The following is a 23,040-nucleotide window of genomic DNA, read 5'->3' as shown; positions in this document are numbered from 1 at the left end:
GTATCCTGAGACTTTGCTGAAGTTGCTAATTAGCTTAAGGAGATTTTGGGCTGAGACGATGGGGTTTTCTAGATACACAATCATGTCATCTGCAAACAGGGACAATTTGACTTCCTCTTTTCCTAATTGAATACCCTTTATTTCCTTCTCCTGCCTGATTGCTCTGGCCAGAACTTCCAGCACTATGTTGAATAGGAGTGGTGAGAGAGGGCATCCCTGTCTTGTGCCAGTTTTCAAAAGGAATGCTTCCAGTTTTTGGCCATTCAGTATGATATTGGCTGTCGGTTTGTCATAGATAGCTCTTATTATTTTGAGATACATCCCATCAATACCTAATTTATTGAGAGTTTTTAGCATGAAGAGTTGTTGAATTTTGTCAAAGGCCTTTTCTGCATCTATTGAGATAATCATGTGGTTTTTGTCTTTGGTTCTGTTTATATGCTGGATTACATTTATTGATTTGCATATGTTGAACCAGCCTTGCATCCCAGGGATGAAGCCCACTTGATCATGGTGGATAAGCTTTTTGATGTGCTGCTGGATTCGGTTTGCCAGTATTTTACTGAGGATTTTTGCATCAATGTTCATCAAGGATATTGGTCTGAAATTCTCTTTTTTGGTTATGTCTCTGCCAAGCTTTGGTATCAGGACGATGCTGGCTTCTTAAAATGTGTTAGGGAAGATTCCCTCTTTTTCTATCGATTGGAATAGTTTCAGAAGGAATGGTACCAGTTCCTCCTTGTACCTCTGGTAGAATTTGGCTGTGAATCCATCAGGTCCTGGACTCTTTTTGGTTGGTAAGCTATTGATTATTGCCACAATTTCAGAACCTGTTATTGGTCTATTCAGAGATTCAACTTCTTCCTGGTTTAGTCTTGGGAGGGTGTATTTGTCGAGGAATTTATCCATTTCTTCTAGATTTTCTAGTTTATTTGCATAGAGGTGTTTGTAGTATTCTCTGATGGTAGATTGTATTTCTGTGGGATCGGTGGTGATATCCTCTTTTTCATTTTTTATTGCATCTATTTGATTCTTCTCTCTTTTCTTCTTTATTAGTCTTGCTTGCGGTCTATCAATTTTTAAGTAGAGAATCTAATTCAAAGGTTGATTCATCAGGATTGCATTTGGTTGCAAGTAGCTAAACCTGATTCCAGTGGCTTGATCAATGTCCTACTCAATAAACTTCTGCTTAGCTGTCACTGCCCAGAGCTATATCATATGGTGGACCAAAGCTTCAAGGGAACCTGCTAAATTAAATTTCGTTTTTATCTTGGTGCAGTGCTTCCCTAAGCAGTGTTGTGGTTCTGTTAGTTTAAAAAAGTAGGGTTGGGGGACGCAAGAAATTGGATTAGCAGTTGGCAGTGTCTGCAATAAATAATATGAACTTTTCAAGTCAATCTAGTCCTCCTGCTTTTGATGAGTTCTCTTAATAGCTTTTCTGCGTTTTAAAAAGTGATTACATTTTCCATCTTTCTTGGTGACATTGTTCTGTTCTTGAGGTTATAACAGACTGATTGAAAGATACTTAAGTGAATTGAAGTCACTTCTCCAAAATACATTATGTTAAAAGATGATAAATATATTACGGACAGGAAGTATTCTTAATAAAGATCTTTATATTATGCTGCCAACCATCTTCAGGTTAAGAGTAGTATTGGCTGCAATGATGGTGGGTATATACAAACTATTAGCTTTAAAGTATAAATGTAGAGAAATTATTATCAATGTCCATTTTGTAGTCTGTATATGAATTAAAGCAGTGGGCTTCAGAACATAAACCAAGAAGTGTGTGTATTTTCATTCTCAATGTAAAAGTTTGCTTCTTATGTATTAACGTTTGTTTCTATCAACATGGGGACCCAGAATTGAGGAGTTTTTCATTTCTTTTGATTTTTTTCTTCCTTTCTTCCTATGTTTTTAGAGCAAAGAAAATGCAGAAATGTCAAATTATAAATATGTAAGCAGGTTACAGAATAAATATTAATGATTTCTGCAATGACAGAAATTTGTTAGATTCTTACACTGTCTAGTCTAATGTAACATGTACTAATGGTTTATATTATTAATATAGTCTCAATAATTACTATAAGAGCTCCCCCCAAAGTCTTACACATATCTATCATAGCTATAATAGATATGTTTCAAGTGTTTGGATATTATTACTGTTCCACTTAAGAGAAAAATAATTAATTGCTAAATTTGAAGTTAAAAATAATTTTCTTTTCTTTTTTTTTTTTTTTAACAGCCACAGTAGAATGTTACAATCCAAGAACAAATGAATGGACCTATGTTGCCAAAATGAGTGAGCCCCACTATGGCCATGCTGGAACTGTGTATGGAGGAGTGATGTATATTTCAGGTAAACAAGTATCTATGAACACAATATAATATATAAGCTTTTAACTATATGGTTATCTTTCCATATAGTGGTAGTAATAATAATAATTCAGGCGTCAGGAGTTTGAGACCAGGCGGGCCAACATGGTGAAACCCTGTCTCTATTAAAAATATGAAAATTAACTGGATGTGGTGGTGCACGTCTGTAATCCCAGCTACTTGGGAGGCTGAGGCAGGAGAATCTCTTGAACCCGGAAGATGGAGGTTGCAGTGAGCCGATATCACGCCACTGTACTCCAGCCTGGGTGAAAGAGCGAGACTCCATCTCAAAAAAAAAAAAAAAAATCCAGAAAAAATAATTTATGTTGATTTTAGAAACTATTTTTGTGTGTATTTGCATATGAATGCCTTGGGCATTCTGTAAATTGATAAGAGTACTAGTAAACCAATCTTGTTGTAAGGTATAACTTAGAAGAAATTGGAAAGCATTCAAATTTTGCTTTCCAGTCCCCATGCTCTGTATTCTAATAAATACCATTCATAGTTTCTGTAGCAACAATTAATTCATTTCAGATTTAGCTAAACTATTTGAAGGAGTGTATCATTATATAACATATAAGCTCTCCTATGCATAAAACGTGCTTCCAATATGCATAGTAGTACATAATAATGTTCATTCTCTCTTTCAGTATAGCCCACAATGTGGGTTTCCTTCTTCCTTAGCATTATAAGGGGATTCTACTATGGTGTCATTGCATAAATATTTCTGTGCTGATTATCTGTATTTTATGCACATTAAGATATATTTTTCTGTTAAAAAATTCTGAAGTGGCTATAGTTTGTTCACAGTGTCCCAGTAGCAACTTTCATTCTCAAATTGTTGGTGTTTAAATCAACCTACTGTAGAATTTCTTTCTTTTTTTAATGCATTTTCTGCTTTCGTTCTCTGGTAGAATTTAGGAAGAAGTCTCACTTTAATGTAATGACCACCTCTGGTATTGACATTTAACTTTGTTAGTCAGGTTATTATCATTTGGCCCTGACACACTCTGCCTGGGACAATTCTTCCCCATTTGAAGGCCTGCCAGTGCCAGGCCAGCAGTTACATTGCTAGAGACCAAGGGTGTAAAGGTGCTATTTGTGGCCTGATAGACCACTGCCTTATGAAATCTGTAATCAATAAGTATCAATGAAAGGCCTGTAGTATATGATTGGCAGGTTTCTGGTGTTAAATTCATGAGCAACTACAGAATGTCTTATATTGGAAGAGCCATCCAGGTAATAAATATGCTCCCATTAATCAATGATTTACACCATCTATCTATTTTATGTGGGCAGCTGCTGTACCATTATAATGAAAGCTCCAACTCCTCTGAGAAAAATGACACCTGAATTGTTTTAGTGGTGCTTTGGCACAACTGGTGTATATTGCAGAAATGACCTTCCCAATCAAGAGTGGTTAGAAACTATAGCTGATTTTCAAAACAATGAACACTCTTTTGCTTTCTGGGAATTCTGTAAAGCACAAGGAAAATATTTTTAAAAAGCAGAAGGAAACAGTGATAGTGATTGACATCTGGCCACTTGACAGTAAAGCTTTGAATGATTTGACTAAAGATTAGCTTACTTCTCTCCCTTGTCTTTAGAAGGTATAGTTTAATACTTTCATTGTAGAGACTGGTTTATATATGATCTAAGAGTACACTTTGTAGATGATACAGACTAAATTAGATTAACAGCAAATTGGTGCATGTATAAAATTCCATATATATTCAGCATTCTAATTCTTTAGATTTTTAAATATCCATTCTGATAACAGATGACATTATCCACCCTCACTCTGCCCACAGAAAACTCTATAAACATAAACAATTCTGAATATTCTTATAAGCTTTTACACTTGTACAAGACTTTCAACTTTTTCAAAGCATTTTGATAAATATCTCACTTCAGAGTCACAATCTTGATGCAATAACTAGAGTAGATATTGTTTTGTGACAAGTGAGGAAATGGGCACCTGGAATTTAATGTGCTCTAGCCCAGTGCTCAACACCCAGAGGGTACCCACTAAAAGGCAGTAAGTAGTGAACGATGCTTTGTAGTTGGAATTTACTACAGACCCAACTCTATCAGTGATCAAAATTTATTTTCCTTCAGCAAAGCCTTTTAAATACCATGGATCTCCATTTGAGAAAGTCATTGCAATAATGTAAGTGATTGCAAAAAAAGTAATTGTTTTGTTCTTTAAGAAGATGAAAATGCTATTTTCTTTACTTTTAATCCAGAGAATGTATTTACAGAGGGAAGACAGTCCTAAGAACAGTATTGATAAGCTATATGTCATAATATGTGACTAAAAGTTACCTGTGACAGAGCTCCTTTAATTACTTTTGCATTTCTATAATCTATTTACTTCAAAACTATTGTTTTCATTCTTTAGGAGGAATTACTCATGATACTTTTCAAAAGGAGCTCATGTGCTTTGACCCTGATACTGACAAATGGATCCAGAAGGCGCCAATGACCACTGTCAGAGGTCTGCATTGCATGTGTACAGTGGGAGAAAGGCTCTATGTCATTGGTGGCAATCACTTCAGAGGAACAAGTGATTATGATGATGTCCTAAGCTGTGAATACTATTCACCTATCCTTGACCAGTGGACCCCAATTGCTGCCATGTTAAGAGGGCAGAGTGATGTTGGGGTCGCTGTCTTCGAAAATAAAATCTATGTGGTTGGGGGGTATTCTTGGAATAATCGTTGTATGGTAGAGATAGTGCAGAAATATGATCCAGATAAAGATGAATGGCATAAGGTTTTTGATCTCCCAGAATCCCTTGGCGGCATTCGTGCTTGCACACTCACAGTTTTTCCACCAGAAGAAACCACACCATCACCTTCTAGAGAGTCCCCTCTTTCTGCATCTTAAGATCATCTCCACAACTAAGATGCTGTAGTTCTATCTTTGCAATGTGTCATAAATTCTCTTCTTTTTCCCCCTTAAGTAGTATATATGTTAGGATTAGCCTCTGGTAATTGATACAGATATTGGAAAAAAGACAACATTGATGTTATTTGTGCTCTTTGTTTGGCCTAGAATGTTTATAAAGTGGTAACACAACCATTCTGGAAATGTATCCCATAGAAGCTGATGTTTAACATATGAAAGAAAAGTATTGTCTATAAAATGTTTCTTCAGTACTTTTTAAATGCTGTGTATTGGGTGTAAGGTATTTGTCATCTTACATTAGTAAACCCAATAAGCCAAGTTGAAGGTGGATTATAGTAAATGTACAACTGTGCTCACTAGGCTTCAAGTAAAAAGTTTTCCTTTCATCTTTGACTGTAAGATGTCAAAGGGAGGCAGCCTGCTTGAACAGGAAACAATACACAAAAGGTTGCCAACTCGCATGAGCTACCTCCCTCTTTTCATAAAGTATTTTTGACATATCTGTCAACCCACTTGACTGTGTGGGTGCATTGAGAACACAAAGTTTCTTAGACACACAGGAGAAGTAGCTTAAATTCACTAATAATTTAAAAAGCAGCATGAACCCTCTACTTATAAACAAGGGTTTGGTGTTTTTAAAGTGTGTATACATACATACACATACACACATACACATATGTCAAATATAATATTTTTAAAAATTGAGTGGCACATCAAAGAAATGTGAAATTAAAAAGAATTCTTCCAAAAAGCAGCTTCCATTAAAATGGGAATTCAGTATGCACATACTGAATGCATATATGTAGAACCATACAGAATTTAGGTGGATAAGGGCTAGAAATTTTGAGCAACAAAATTTGTCACTTGACCAGATTTTATCTTCAAAAACTGTATTCTACTCCTTCTCCTTTGCTGTTGAGGTAACTTGCATATTATATGTATTCTGTATACTCAGTTCATAAGGTTATTTAGCACAAAGTATAGCAGCTTCACCTGGAGAGCTGCTTTTGCTCAGTAAATTCAACTTCCATGTTTTATCTTTTTTTGTTCAATAAAAACTTTTAATGTCATTTTGGTCTGAGACATCCAATTACTGTCTGATTTGACTTGCTTTGATTAAATATCTATATTTTTGGCATGGCAAAATGTGATCAGAATTTACAGCTCTGAGCAGCTTGGACGAGTGAATATTTATGCCTTTTTATTCAAGGAAAAAAGAATTTGACAAAATCTAACCTTATTCATCAAAACTCATTGCTGGTTGTGTTTGGGGAATTAGATTATGGAAGATGCTAACTGGCTTTTCATCACCACAGAAGAACTGCCAGCCACGTCTAAACCAGAAGAGCAGTTACAATTCTGAGTTTAGTCTCCCTGATCTTCAAGAGGATCCATCTTGCCTGATGAGAAGGGATTGTATAAAATTACCTTAGAGATTTGTCTTGACCTGGGATCCCAAAGGAAAAATGTTTCTGTGAAAATTATTTGAGAATTATATTAGCATCATATTGTGATCTTCTCTACTTTATCTGCAGATGATCAGATTAAATCTGAGCCAAAAATTTAGGGCTATGTTAACACAACTAGTGAGTCTCCAAATTTCTTTACCATTAGGTAATTAGCAGTGCAGATGTCACTGCCTCTATCTTGAGTTAAATAATTAAGGAAATAATTTTCTCAATAGCGGTACATTTGAATATTAGGAAAAGCTTGGTATGAATTTGAAAATCCCTCTTGAGCATTATTGTTCTTAAGTCAGAGCAGCTGGTCAATGGTATCAGTTCTCTGCTTATAGGCAGAGTGAATTCAGCCATTTGCACATAGTTAACACCTGTCTAAAAATGGAGGCATTATATGGTTTGACAGTGTCTCCATCCAAATCTCATCTTGAATTGTAGCTCCCATAGGGACCCGGTGGAGGTAATTGAATCATGGAGATGGGTTTTTCCCATGCTGTTCTCGTGATAGTGAATAAGTCTCATGAGATCTGATGGTTTTATAAAGGGCAGTTCCTCTGCACACGCTCTCTTGCCTGCCACCATGCAAGACATGCCTTTGCTCCCCCTTCACCTTCTGCCATGATTGCGAGGCCTCCCCAGCCGTGTGGAACTGTGAGTCCATTAAACCTCTTTTTTCTTTATAAACTATCCAGTCTTGGGTATTTCTTCATAGCCATGTGAAAATGGACTAATACAAGGAGTATATAAGACAGATTGATAATTCAGAAACAACGATCAGGCATGGGGGCATGCCTGATCAGATGGCTCTTCTCCAAGCAGCAAAGGTTCTTTCCATCTTGTGGCCTCCCCCTTTTAGGTTCTCAGAGTCCTCTCCGGTCAGTCAGAAGAAAAAAATGGAGGATTGCAGGTGGGAGGGCTATAGTGGTCAGGCTTGAAAGAGGCATACATTACCTCTACCCACATCACCTGTACCCACATTCTAGTGGCCAGAAGTCAGCTCTGTGGTTACATAGAAACACAAAGAAAACTAGAAAATATCAGAAAGCTGTGTGCCCAGAAAGAAGAAGAAATGGGGCTGGTGATCTTCTAGCAGTCTGCCACAGGGAATAACACAAAACATACATATCCACTTCTTTTTGACAACATAGCTTTTCTGCATCTATGTATGTTATTTAGAATAGCAATTTATTTCACACTTTACTGTAGGTGCTATTACTAAACAATTCTAACAGCCGGAAAATTATTACACATTTTGCTTTACAGTGAATTAACTATTTTTATTTATGAAAAAATACCTGCCAGTTATTAGTTGGCTTTATAAGCATTTCTATTTGCTCTTAAGTTCTTAGCCTACTTGAAAGAGGAGGTATAGAATTCACTAAATCTCAAAAGGTTTGTGATTTTCCTTCTTGGTCAAGATTACTGGAATATGAAAAATGAAGAAAGAATTTGCCTATTTCTATAATTTTTAGAAAATTCATCTGATAATCAGTACTTGCCCTGAAAAGTGAAATTATGACCTGAAACTCTTTCCTTTCCAAAATTACTTTAGAGACTAAAATATACATACATACTTAAATACATACATATGTAATATTTCTTTGGGAGTTGCTAAAATAATTCCATATTAGCCCATGACAGGGTGCACCACAGGGCAATTAAGTAGTGTCTTATTTAATTGGTTCCACCATGTGACCTTTTATTTTCTCATTTCAAGGGCCTTTGCGTGTTTTCCTCCCACAAGAATAGTAAGCAAACATTCTTGTGTGGAAAGTTGGCTGTGCCTCTAATTTTATTCTTAGCTCCTATGCCTTTCCTTGTGTTTTTCATTTTCAGCCACAAAACCACAGGTTTAGTCCTTTGCACATCAAACAGCTTTGTGAGTAGGCAGGAAGAAAAATAAATACAAAGCAAGTTCTTAGAGATGGGGAATCTTATTTTAAATTGGTCAAATAATTCGGTGTTTAAAACTTCTGGTATTTATGAAAATGCAAAATATAGAAAAATTGAAAAGTATAAGAAGGAAGAAAACAGTCATCGTCTTCCACATATCAAGATAACTATTGCCAATTATGAGTATATTGTTTATACACAATTATTTAAAAATCAGCATTATTTTTGTATATACTATATAAAGTATGTTCTGATACATCAATACATCATTTTCTGGTATGAAATACATTCTAATACACCAATGCATTAACTTCTGATACAAAATACATCAATGCAATATTTAGGATGCAATTTTGTAATGTGTAGTAAGTGAAGTTCAACAATTAGGTAATGTGTTGGGCGTTTGTCAGTTTAAAAAATACTGAATATTGACATGATCAAATCAGATGTTTGCATAATTAAGCACTAGTGATGCCAGACAATTAAAACATTTATTTCATCAATGAACCTAATTTGAATAATTCATATCTCATAGTGGATATTTCATCTCTATTTACATTTAGTGTTCCTTACTAATCATGTGTTATCAAGTATTATCAAAGCTTTGTCAAATGCATCTTTACCTTCTATGTGTTATTTGGCAATGTGATTAAGAGAAAAAAAGACCAAATTAAAAAAGTGAGACTAAAGGCCATACATTTATCGACAGAAAAAAAGAGGGGATATTACAACAGGGCTTGGCAAACTTTCTGTAAAGAGCCAGTAAATATTTTAATCTTTGTGGGCCATATGGTCTTCATCACAACTACTCAACTCTGCTGTTGCAGTGTGAAGGCAGACACAGACAATATGTAAATGAATGAGTGTGGATGTGTTTCAATAAAACTTTATTTATAGACACTGGGATTTGAATTTCATATAATTTTCATGTATTACACAATATTCTTCTTTTGACTTCTTTCAACCATTTAAAAATGTGAAGGCCATTCTTAGCTCATGAGCCATACCACATTTGGTCCACAGGCTGTAGTTTGCTGACCCCCGCATTACAAAAGCATATTTCATTACCATTCATTTATTCTTTCAACACAAATTTATTGTGAACCTATTTCGTATCAGTCAATGAAAAGTCTTAAGGTTACACAGATGAATAAAACAATTCCTGCCATCATGAGCTCAGTCTAATTGGAGAGATAGGTACTTACACTGTATTGTGCTTGAGGCTATGGTGGGTGTAAAGAAGCAACATCTGAGCAGAGTCATAGGAACAGGTCTTTGTAAAATGAGTGGAAGGCTATAAAGAAATGAGGGCCTGCCCTAATAAAATACAGTTTCTGTGGCCACAAAGGTGGAAATGAGAGAGTACTCATAGGGAAAGGGTAGCTTCTCTTTGAAATCCTAGCACCTATCCTCTGAGGTACAACTTCCTGTTGCAAATCTCTCATTAGTTACACCAACTACCAACTTGCTGGTTCTGTGCTAGATAGAGTCATATACAACTTGTCCTTCAAAATACTCTGAAACTCAGCAAAAATCAGGATGGGGTATTTCATAAGGTTTCTTTAAATCCTCAGTATATTGGATGCCTTTTACTACAAGAAGCAAAAAACCCCAAATTTTAACAATAGGGAAATGTGTTTTCTCACAAATCTTCAATGCCTTCTTGGAGGTAAAAGAAGACTCAGGCATGGTATAATTGGCTAAATGTCCTCAAACACCTAGGGTTCTCTTTTTCTTCACATTCCACTTGCAATATAGCTTTGTAAACCTGTGTTGCCAGTATCATCTCTAGTTAAGACCCAGAGAGAGAAAACCTCTCCCCAACCATGGAATTGAAATCCTTTTTTTCAGTCTGATGGAGTCAACTTAGGAGATATGACTGCCCCTGGCCCAGTTGCTAGGGGAATTTCATGCATGGATTGGCTTAGACTAATTATCTTATATGAAATCATTATGGAATTAACCATAATACCCTTCTCACTCAGGAAGAACAAAAGGAAAACACATAGGGAGACGAAATTTAACTAATTGGATTTACTTTGTTCAGTTTGTCCGTAATCAGCTTGGGCTTTTTCTAGATTAGTGTTTTTCAAAGTCTGGTCATAACTTACTTGTACAAAAATTCTCAAAATGTGGTCTAGGCACACTGGTGTCCCTGAGACCATTTCAGAGGGTTCACAAGGTCAAAATCATTTTCATCACAATACTAAGACGTCATTTGCCTGTCTCACTCTCATTTCCCCACAAATGTATAGTGGAGTTTTCCAGAGGCTAAAGAATGCGTAATGACATAGTTGATCAGTCAGGTAATAGAATATGAGTTTATACATGCTTGTATATAAAAATATTCTCCTATTTCATTTTGAATGCAGTAAATATCAATAGATATAATCTACATGAACAAAACCTCTTTCGTGTCCTCAAAAAATTTTAAGAGTGTAAAAGAGTACTGAGACCAGAAAGATTGAGAACAGCTGGTACAGCTGGTGTTAATTCTAAAATCGATTTTAGTGGATTATAAGCGACATTTTTTACAGAAATGGAATAAAACAGAGCATACTATACATCATAATTTTAAGGTTTTTGTGAATTTTTATTATTTTGGTTATATATGCATATATATATATTACATATTTATGTATACATATATACTTATACACATATACATACCTATATAGGTATATATAATAAAAATGTTCACAAAACAATACACACACACACACACACACAGAGTTGCATTGTAAATATTTCTTATTGTAGGGCCTGATCAAAAATGGCTGAAAACACTGTTCACTAGCTGCTGACCATATACTCTGTATAACAAAAGCCTTCCTCCCACCGCCACTGAGGAGCACACTCAAGTTTTCTAGATTGCTCAAAGTCCTGACACCAAAGAGCAAGATGCAGAGAAATACATTACCTAAAGTCTGATTTCTCAGTTCTCATGTCTTAAAACTTACTCATTTCCTTGGTAATTAAAACCAAAACCCAGAGGAAGACAACTACCTATAGGTTCCCTCCTGATCTTAGAGGAATTTGCATGATAGCTACATTAGAGGAGAACACATAACACCAAATGTACCATAAATGGTACACAGTCTTAGTAGCAGGCTTTTGCAAATCTTATGCAAATCTCTTAATTAAGGCATTTCCCAAAAGGAACAGTAGTTCTGGTAGACATTAGTACATGTGGAAGGAAAAGAAGCCCTGATTGTAAGCCACAGAAACTAGACTCCAACCAGCTTAGACTAAAAGGATAAACATAGTAGAGCAGTAGTGGGGCATCTCTCAAAACCTTAGGAAGACCAGAGCTGAAGCTAGGATACAGTAAAAACTGGAGGAAGAAAGAAATGCTGACAGTACTCTGTGACTCTGCTTTTCTCTGAGGTGAGATTCATTGCCTCCTCCTGCAGACCAGCTGCCTTGACATGGTACTGACTGTGATTGGGAGCTCCCAAAACTTCCAGCTCTCCCCACCACAAAGAAAATGTCACCCACTCCGCATCACCAGTTAAAGACTCCTTGGTAATCACAGTCATTGACCAGGTTTAGCTCAAATACTTACTTTTGGATCAATAAGCAATGGCTCTGCCAAAGGGCCCGAGTGCTGATATGAATGCTGGTGACTCAATCCCTACAAAAGATACTTTCCCCATGAACAAGGAAGTTATTCGTGCCAAGCAGTCCCCCAAATTGATGTCTACAACAATAGCTAGGTCAAGGTACAGTTACCCTCCTGATGTCCAAAGGAAAATGTGTTTGCCTGTCAAAGGGCCAGATATTTCTAAAAACTTGACAGAGTCCATGAAGAGAGCTGATCTCTACTCAAGAGTCAGTAAATACCATACAATTTTCTACTTTCCACCTCACCAAAGCTCGGGCATGCATTCAGGCTTTCCAGTGTTCAAAAAGCCATCATTATGGCCAAGAATGGGAGGCAGCCAGGGAGGGAGAATTTGCACAGTTGCATCTCATAACTGATTGCCTTCACTGTATGCTATCTTGGTTTAGGTAGAAAAGCAAATGCAAAATGACAAAATATGGCAGAATCTGAGCTAACATCTCAAAGCATTTGTTTTAGACTACTTAAAAAGGAAGCCACCGAGCATTTAGTTAAACACAACAAATATGAGATGAAGTTGCTGTAGCAAATCTTAGTAACAAGGCTTAGTCTGGAATAGCTGGGAATGTGGCAGCAGGGCACCCAAACACATTTAGCATGTTCTAGCCTTAAACATTTATATTCCTGCTCTATAGCAGGAAGGAAGAAGCAGAGGCATAGTGCTGCACAAACGTCTTGCGCCCTCCATCAGAGAGAAAATCCCCTGCCCTAGAGCTGTGTCTGTGGGACAAATTAGAGTGAGTGGAGGTCAAGATACTTGGACACAGGAGCAGGTGCCCGAAGGCTGCAAGAAGTCATAAAGTTAGGACATCTGTGACCTTCCTTATCATATTTTGTGTCTTCTTTCTCGTCCTTTATTAGAAGGTTGCCCATATTAAACCTAATTGGCTTTTGACACCCTCATGTCAGTGAGATGATAGGATACTATCCTGCTAGAGGAATTAAGAAGATTGCAAGGAAGGTGTGGATACATTTGGAAGGCTTCTGAATGTATGCATATAGGTCCTAAGTCTCCACTAATTTGGGACCCAGAATAAAATGTTTGGGACAACTGATAGAAATACAAAAGGTTTCCAAGGACATGGCAATATCTAGAGGTGTGGTAGTGGTGGGCAGTCAGCAAAACTGATCCTGTGAAGAGGGTAGAGGAGGTGATAGCTAGAGATCTGTTCTTCAGGATTTTCAAGTCAGTGAGTTGGCAAGAAGAGTTGACTTATGCATACACACCATTGGGAGTACACCCATCTTCTGCCTTCTCCCTCATACTAAGTGTTCAGGTCAATATAAGTCTTAGATACTCCATGTAGGCCTGGATGAGTTTAGGAAGGGCACAGTCAGAGTCATGGGGCAGCCAGGGGAAGGACATTTTTTATTACTGTGCCCTCCCGCCCATTTCACAAAACCATTGTGCCTCTTATGCCAGGATGAGGCACAATAACAAAATGACCAGAGACAGAAGATGGGCACCATAATATTTCAAACTTGATTGTGCAAGGAAGCCCATAACTTGAGAGCTGTTTACAAGGAATATAGACTTTGTTTTTCATTTCATTTTTAATATTAAAAATTTCAAATGTACTGATAAGTAGAATACTGTAATGAACAAGTGCATACTCATTTATATGTAACAATTGTAAACATTTTTTCATATTTGCTTAATCTAATTTTTGTTAAAGTATTTTAAAGCAAATAATTAACATTATGACATTTCTCCCCTAAATACTTTGTATGTATATTTAAAACCGAAGGAATTCTCCCTCTTAAAACAAACACCATTATCCTGCCTAATAAAATTCTTAATTTCTAACACAGTACACATTTAAATACACACTAAATATTAAAATTTCCCCAGTTATTCCCCAACTATCTCATACAAGCCTTTGTTCAAGCCAGAATAGAAGAGGGCTTTGTGGCCCAAGAGGACAATTTTAGAATATTTGCTAGTACAAGAGAAAGAAAGGTAGGCACCATCTATGTATGATGTCTCAGCCAAGTCTCTGAACATGCTGGGCCTGTGGTAGAAGGAGGGGTTGTTCTAGCCCAAGGGCTCAAAAGGCTAGTGATCACCACCAGTGAAAAATTTTCTAGCAATAGAAATTTTCATCAGGGATTCGAGAGGGTGATATTTTTTTCAGAGCTGTCAAAAGCAGAGCCAGAAACCTGAGAAGCATGCCTGGGAAATCTATGGCATTGAACACAAGTGAGCTTTTATATTTATTATGGTAAGCTAAACTAATGTAACAAACACACCCAAAATGAAAATGGCTCAAACAAAACATGTTTACTTCTTACTCATATAACAGTCAAGCACTGTGTTCCAGGTCTAACGGTAGCTGTGTTCCATGCAGTCACTCAGGAACTGTCTTTTATCTATGGCTTCCCAAACAGCCATTATCATCTCCAACCCACTGAGCAAGAACAAGGGAGGAGGGATCAATTGAAAAGCAGCTGAGAAGATTTGTTGGGCAGATCTGGATGTAGTGCACACTAATTCTCACACTACTTTCAAGGAGAGTAGGAAATATAGGCTAAGGTTGAACTCTGAAGAGGGAAAAATTGTGGTAAAGCACTAGCAGATCCAGCCATAGTCAGTTTCATCTTTGATTTAAGATACAGGCTGTTTCCAAGAAACTGGCAGAATATCATACAGGGTCTGTGAGCAAAAAAAGATCTCATGGAGTATATGAGATCTTAAAGTTAGAGAGAGGACAAGAATGGGCTGCTTTTGCACATATCAGTGAGGGAGCCCCCATTGGCTATGACTTCAGACTGTGAGATCAGTGTAGCAGGTGCAAAAAATTTTCATAACTTTTACCTTTGCCACTCACTCCTGGGTGAGTTCCTAAAGTACAGTCATGCATTGCTGAATGATGGGGATACATTCTGAGAAATATGTCTTTAGGTGATTTAATGGTTGTGTGAATATCATAGTGTACTTATAGAAACCTAGATGGTATAGCCTACTACACACGTGGGTTATATGTATCCGCCTAGTTGCACCTAGGTTAGAAACCTGTACAGCATGTTACTGTACTGAATACTATAGGCAATTATAACACAATGATAAGTATTTCTGTATCTAAAGATAGAGTAGGTATGGTAAAAATATGGTATTATAATCCAATGGGACCACCGTCATATATGCAGTTCATTGTTGACCAAAACATTGTGTGGCGCATGACTGCATATGAGCACAGTGCTAGGGTATCAGAAAGTCAGGGAACTGTAAGCTATGCTTATCCAGCAGAATAGGCTGAATGTCATTCAGCCTCATGTCAAGTGAAGAATCAAGAGCAAAATACAGGAAAAAACTGAGTCATGACCTCTGAGGTATGGTTTGATTCTTTTTTTTTTGTAAGAGAAAAAACATAAAACCCATAGCTATGCACAAGGAATGGTAATGAGAAATTTGTTATGAATTATTGAAGCAGGGCATAGACCCTGTGTACCATGATCTCAAAAGGAGGATTTTGATCATTATTGCAGGAAGCTTTTCATATCCATTCTCCAAGATTGGACAAAAAAACACAGGAAAGTATTCAAGAGATGGGCCAGGTGAATCACTTCTGTGAAATGCTTGGGGTTCTGTGACATAATTATATTTTATGACTGCTTTCTGTGTTCCCCTATTTTTTTGGGTTCTTTATATTTAAGCTCAATAATTTATTTATACTGTGGTATGCAGGTAAACATTTTAACAGTCTGGGGAAAAGAAAGGGAGGTGCCCCAATTTATATCATTTGTGGTATAAATATTTCCACCATGGTTGATTTTAAGCTACCATGTGCCATTCCTGAAAGTGGATTTGGGAAGAGATGTAAATAATAATTTCTCCTGAGGCAGTGTAAATCAGCTCCAGGGCACAATTCCATCCAGAGAGAACAGGGAAGAAATATTTTGTCAGGAGTCCAGGAGTCCTTGGGACATGGCTAGAATACATGACTGTGTACATTTCCTACATCTGCTGGCTGCTCTTTTTGTTTTCTACTCTTTGAAGGTTTCCCATTTTAATCCCCATCAGTTACTTACCTCTTCGTGTGAGTTATCAGGACTGGTTCTGTTTCATAAGCATATCTGGCAGTAACCTTAGGGGGGATATACAGAAATATCGAGAGTCTCTGGAATTTGAAAGAACGTGCACTCATCCATCAGGAAGGCACTACCAATTTTGCTTCCAAGACAAAAATTGTGTGTTGTCACAGGTTAAAAAAACAGATTTCAATGAGTTAGCAGCGCATATAAATGGAAGAACTGATCCCTTTGTAGAGGGTGGGTTATGAAGAGTGAACTATCCCTTAGAAGTCTGAAGGTAGTAAGGCAGCAGGAAAAATTTCCTCACAAACACATTGATCAAGGAGCCTCTACATCTTGCTACCTTCCTCTTCACTGTGAACCGGATAGCAGCCTCAGAGGCATAGACTGAGTCTCACACATACCACTCACGTTTTTGAATATCTGCGAGGGTGGCCATAATGAGATTTGGGCACCCATTCATATGGGGAATCTCAGTCATACTACTCATGCTGCTGCATGGTCAGGGAGGGGCTGTCTTGTGGTAGACAAAAATCCAATAAGGCATCCTGGAAAATTAAAATGTTCCAACACACTAGGAAGGGTGAGCAATGGGTGGCTTTAGTAAAGCTACCAAATGAGCATTTTACTCATTATGCAGGGAGCCACCAATCTGTTCTTTTCTATATATAGTGATGAGACAGCTTACAAAGACCTGAAAACTCAGTGAGTCATCCACCTAGTTCACTAAGATTTTAAGCATATAAAGGAAACAGATGGTCATATGGCCCAGTGTGCTGGAGGATACTGGTGGACTGACAGAGTTAGATATAAGAGTGCAATAGGTTGTAGAACAATGAGCCCATTTCACGACATCGGTGTCTCTGGAAAATGGTCCTTTTGTTAAGTGAGGGAGAGGTGGATTCAGGCCTCTTGTCAGTCATTGACAGTGGAAAATGGAGAAAAAATCAGCCCTTGGTTCACTTAGCTACAGACTCATGGTCATTCACAAGAATTGAGAAGGACTCAATTTATAGTTCCTTTGAGGGTAGCAGCAATACAAGGTGGGCAACCACCTCTTGAGGAATTTTTCACCAATAGTGAACATTATCACAACTAGAGAGGCCCATGTGAAAGTGGCAGTGCCGTGGAAGGGTTCAGCACAGTAATAAGAGCATGATTAAAAGCTAATCACTGGAGGAAAGACAAGAGCAACAGTGACACTAATAGTCATGGGCAGAGGCCTCTCAATTGCCAGCATAGCATCAAGGATAGAGGCCCTGTTGGGAATGGTGACTAAGCGAAAACTGGGATTCCCTCCGTTCTTAAGTGGGACAAAGAAGTAGTGAAATATTGTCTGTTCTCACTGTTGTTTTTAGGCGTGTCCAAGGTAGAATGTGTGTGGTCCATGAGACTGTATAGAGTCAAAACAGTGAAATTGTAACTGTCTACCATTGCTTTCCGGTGAGTCCAAGGTAGAATGTGTGTAATCTCTAATCAAAGAAAGAAAGAGTCAAGAGAGTTGGCCTGAAGTCTGCCATGGTAGCAACACATAACAAGAGGATCTGGCAGCACCTTTGACCCACAGTGTTTAGGAAGGTCAAAAATGCAAGGATGAAATCATGTCTTTTGTAGTAACATGGGTGGAGCTGGAGGCCATTATCTCAAGTGAAACCACTCAGAAACAGAAAATCAAACACTGCATGTTCTCACTTATAAGTGGGAGCTAAATAATACATTCACAAGGACATACAGAATGGAATAATAGTGGAAACTCCAAAAGGTGGGAGGGTGGGAAGGGGCTGAGGGATGAAAAACTACTTATTGTGTACAATGTACACTATTTGGGTGAGGTTACACTAAAAGCCCAGATTTCACCACTCCACAATATATCCTATGTAATAAAACAGCACTTGTACTCAGTCAACATATTTTTTTTAAAAAAGAACACAGCTGATTTGGGCAATGGTGGAAATGTAGTGAAACATGTATCAAAAGGGAAACAGGCAGCCTAGAGCTGGACCATCTGGAGTACAGGAGGCCAGGAACTCCCAGAAAAGGCTTAGCAGGGATACCTGGAAGTAAAGAGAAAGATACTGGTCGTAGTACCTTCGTAAAACAGAAAACATATACTAATCAGTATGGATTCATACCCAGTCTTCCTCCACCTGAAACCGCCCGTTCTGCCTGACAGTCCTTGGCCTGAGAAATAGACCTCAGGAGGACCAGGGCCTGTGACTTACATGTCTGTGTGCAGGAATGAGGAAACAGCAAGTCTCATGTGGCTGCGGAGACCTCAGGATACCTACACCCTTCAAGATTCTTGCCCAGGTTTTCTATCTCATTAAATACAGAAAAGGTATATGCAAAGCCTTTCCTTCTAAACTGGGGATCAGTGTAGGATTTGGCTCTTTGATTCACTGGAAGCCACCTGTCTCCACTGATCTCTTCTTTGCACCATCACCACCACTGGGATCAGCAGCTCTGACTGTCCTCCTAGGTTTCCTCAACCACTTAGGCCAGAAAAATGGTTCATGATCCCAGCAACACAAAAATGAGTGGTAGGCTTCATGTGGCATCACTGCTCCAAGGTAATACATATTAGATCTCAAATAATGCAATAACAATGTAAGAGATACCTTTTATGGTGAGAGTAAAGAACTTGTGTCTTATAATGGTGAATAACCTTTTGTAATTAGCTGGAATAAGCACCTGGCATGTATTCTAGTTTTAGCTATTTCCCCACGGACAGCTGCACATTCAGTAGCTTTAATTTTTTTGATAAGGATCCGCTGCTCCCCTGGCCTTAGGTCTAGTCCATGTGCCCTCTCAACAGGGAGCTGCCTTCCCAGGAGGCCCCCTGATTGTCAGCTTTTCCTTTATGCAAACCAGTGTCTTGGCTGATTCTTTATCTTAAACCCCTATCCCACTCTTTTTCTGGTTAAATGTGTGCTTAATTGTCTTTCCACCTATTAGTCCCCCCAAGACCTGCATTCATCTCCTTTTATCAATCTGCTTTTCCTTCCTAGTGCTTCTATCAGGACTAAGTGGCAACAATCAAGTCCCAAGAAACAAAGCCTACCACTATTATAAATGACTAGGGTGGCTGCCTTAAAGCACTTTAAAAATGTTCTAATTTTTAATTGTTGTGGGTACGTAGTAGATGTAGGTATTTATGGGGTACATGAGAACTTTTGGTACAGGCAGGCAATGTGTAATAATCACATCATGGAAATTGGCATAACCATCTGGTCAAGCATTTATCCTTTATGTTACAAACAATTCAGCTATACTCTTTTGATTACTTTAAAATGTACAATGAAATTATTGACTATAATCCCCCTGTTGTGCTATCAAATACTAGTTATTATTCATTCTTTTTTTTATTTATTTATTATACTTTAGGTTTTAGGGTACATGTGCACAATGTGCAGGTTTGTTACATATGTATCCATGTGCCATGTTGATTTCCTGCACCCATTAACTCGTCATTTAGCATTAGGTATATCTCCTAATGCTGTCCCTCCCCCCTCCCCCTACCCCACAACAGTCCCCGGAATGTGATGTTCCCCTTCCTGTGTCCATGAGTTCTCATTGTTCAATTCCCACCTATGAGTGAGAACATGCGGTGTTTGGTTTTTTGTCCTTGCGATAGTTTACTGAGAATGATGTTTTCCAGTTTCATCCATGTCCCTACAAAGGACACGAACTCATCATTTTTTATGGCTGCATAGTATTCCATGGTGTATATGTGCCACATTTTCTTAATCCAGTCTATCGTTGTTGGACATTTGGGTTGGTTCCAACTCTTTGCTATTGTGAATAGTGCCGCAATAAACAGACGTCTGCATGTGTCTTTATAGCAGCATGATTTATAGACCTTTGGGTATATACCCAGTAATGGGATGGCTGGGTCAAATGGTATTTCTAGTTCTAGATCCCTGAGGAATCGCCACACTGACTTCCACAATGGTTGAACTAGTTTACGGTCCCACCAACAGTGTAAAAGTGTTCCTATTTCTCCACAACCTCTCCAGCACCTGTTGTTTCCTGCTTTTTTAATGATGGCCATTCTAACTGGTGTGAGATGGTATCTCACTGTGGTTTTCATTTGCATTTCTCTGATGGCCAGTGATGATGAGCATTTCTTCATGTGTTTTTTGGCTGCATAAATGTCTTCTTTTGAGAAGTGTCTGTTCATGTCCTTTGCCCACTTTTTGATGGGGTTGTTTGTTTTTTTCTTGTAAATTTGTTTGAGTTCATTGTAGATTCTGGATATTAGCCCTTTGTCAGATGAGTAGGTTGCAAAAATTTTCTCCCATTCTGTAGGTTGCCTGTTCACTCTGATGGTAGTTTCTTTTGCTTTGCAGAAGCTCTTTAGTTTAATTAGATCCCATTTGTCAGTTTTGGCTTTTGTTGCCATTGCTTTTGGTGTTTTAGACATGAAGTCCTTGCCCACGCCTATGTCCTGAATGGTATTGCCTAGGTTTTCTTGTAGGATTTTAATGGTTTTAGGTCTAACATTTAAGTCTTTAATCCATCTTGAATTAATTTTTGTATAAGGTGTAAGGAAGGGATCCAGTTTCAGCTTTCTACATATGGCTAGCCAGTTTTCCCAGCACCATTTATTAAATAGGGAATCCTTTCCCCATTTCTTGTTTTTGTCAGGTTTGTCAAAGATCAGATAGTTGTAGATATGCGGCATCATTTCTGAGGGCTCTGTTCTGTTCCATTGATCTATATCTCTGTTGTGGTACCAGTATCATGCTGTTTTGGTTACTGTAGCCTTGTAATATAGTTTGAAGTCAGGTAGCGTGATGCCTCCAGCTTTGTTCTTTTGGCTTAGGATTGACTTGGCGATGTGGGCTCTTTTTTGGTTCCATATGAACTTTAAAGTAGTTTTTTCCAATTCTGTGAAGAAAGTCATTGGTAGCTTGATGGGGATGGCATTGAATCTATAAATTACCTTGGGCAGTATGGCCATTTTCACGATATTGATTCTTCCAACCCATGAGCATGGAATGTACTTCCATTTGTTTGTATCCTCTTTTATTTCATTGAGCAGTGGTTTGTAGTTCTCCTTGAAGAGGTCCTTCACATCCCTTGTAAGTTGGATTCCTAGGTATTTTATTCTCTTTGAAGCAATTGTGAATGGGAGTTCACTCATGATTTGGCTCTCTGTTTGTCTGTGATTGGTGTACAAGAATGCTTGTGATTTTTGTACATTGATTTTGTATCCTGAGACTTTGCTGAAGTTGCTAATCAGCTTAAGGAGATTTTGGGCTGAGATGATGGGATTTTCTAGATATACAATCATGTCATCTGCAAACAGGGACAATTTGACTTCCTCTTTTCCTAATTGAATACCCTTTATTTCCTTCTCCTGCCTGATTGCTCTGGCCAGAACTTCCAGCACTATGTTGAATAGGAGTGGTGAGAGAGGGCATCCCTGTCTTGTGCCAGTTTTCAGAGGGAATGCTTCCAGTTTTTGCCCATTCAGTATGATATTGGCTGTGGGTTTGTCGTATATAGCTCTTATTATTTTGAGATACGTCCCATCAATACCTAATTTATTGAGAGTTTTTAGCATGAAGGGTTGTTGAATTTTGTCAAAGGCCTTTTCTGCATCTATTGAGATAATCATGTGGTTTTTGTCTTTGGTCCTGTTTATATGCTGGATTACATTTATTGATTTGCATATGTTGAACCAGCCTTGCATCCCAGGGATGAAGCCCACTTGATCATGGTGTATAAGCTTTTTGATGTGCTGCTGGATTCGGTTTGCCAGTATTTTATTGAGGATTTTTGCATCAATGTTCATCAAGGATATTGGTCTAAAATTCTCTTTTTTGGTTATTATTCATTCTTTCTAACTATTTTTGTACCCATTCACCTTCCCAACCTCCCCCCCGTCAGCTCTTCCACTGCGCTTCCTAGCCTCTGGTAACCATCCTTCTATTCTCTATCTCCACAGGTTCAATTGTTTTGATTTTTAGATTCCACAAATAAATAAGAAAATGTGATATTTGTCTTTCTGTGACTGGCTTATTTCATAACGAACTTCAGGTCCATCTATGTTGTTGCAAGTGACAAGACCTCATTCTTTCATTTGGCTGAATAGAACTCCATTGTGTATAAGTAGCACATTTTATTTATCCATTCATCTGTTGGTGGACTCTTAGGTTGCTTCCACATCTTAGCTTAGTGTGAACAGTGCTGCAACAAACATGGGAGTGCAGATATTTCTTTAATATACTGATTTCCTTTATTTGGGATATATACCAAGCAGTAGGATTGCTGGATGATATGATAGCTCAATTTTTAGATTTTTGAGGGACCCCCAAATTGTTCTCCATAGTGATTGTACTAATTTACATTTTCACAAAACAGTGTACGAGGGTTCCCTTTCTTCCGCATCCTTGCCAGCATTTGTTATTGCTTGTCTTTTGGATAAAAGCTCTTTTAACTGGGGTGAGAAGATATCTTATTGTAGTTTTGATTTGCATTTCTCTGATGATCAGTGATGTTGAGCACCTTTTCATGTGCCCGTTTGCCATTTGTATGTCTTCTTTTGAGAAATGTCTATTCAAATATTTTGTCCCTTATTTTGATGGGATTATTAGACTTCTTCCTATTGAGTTGTTTGAGCTCCTTACGTATTCTGGTTACTAATCCCTTGCCAGATGGGTAGTTTGGAAATATTTTCTTCCATTCTATGGGTTAAATAATCGACAATCACTTTGTTGATTGCTTCCTTTGCTGTGCAGA

At 37.9% G+C, this 23,040-nt stretch overlaps 1 protein-coding gene across 9 annotated transcripts in view; it reads left to right on the top strand.

Annotated features, from left to right (window-relative positions):
- Positions 1 to 6,356, top strand: part of KLHL13 (kelch like family member 13) — a 233,728-nt gene extending 227,372 nt beyond the window's left edge. For all 9 annotated transcript variants that reach the window (XM_055268037.2, XM_055268038.2, XM_063634849.1 and 6 more), the window contains 2 exons: positions 2,246 to 2,359; positions 4,778 to 6,356. In XM_055268037.2, coding sequence (XP_055124012.1) covers positions 2,246 to 2,359; positions 4,778 to 5,265 — 602 coding nt within the window. In that variant the 3' untranslated portion in view covers positions 5,266 to 6,356. The remainder of the gene's footprint in view (positions 1 to 2,245; positions 2,360 to 4,777) is intronic.
- The last annotated feature ends 16,684 nt before the right edge of the window (positions 6,357 to 23,040 follow it).

The sequence above is a fragment of the Symphalangus syndactylus genome, chromosome X (assembly GCF_028878055.3).
Source record: "Symphalangus syndactylus isolate Jambi chromosome X, NHGRI_mSymSyn1-v2.1_pri, whole genome shotgun sequence".
Taxonomy (NCBI): domain Eukaryota; kingdom Metazoa; phylum Chordata; class Mammalia; order Primates; family Hylobatidae; genus Symphalangus; species Symphalangus syndactylus.
Note: the sequence above shows the minus strand (reverse complement) of the source record. Positions and strands in the feature narration are given on the sequence as shown.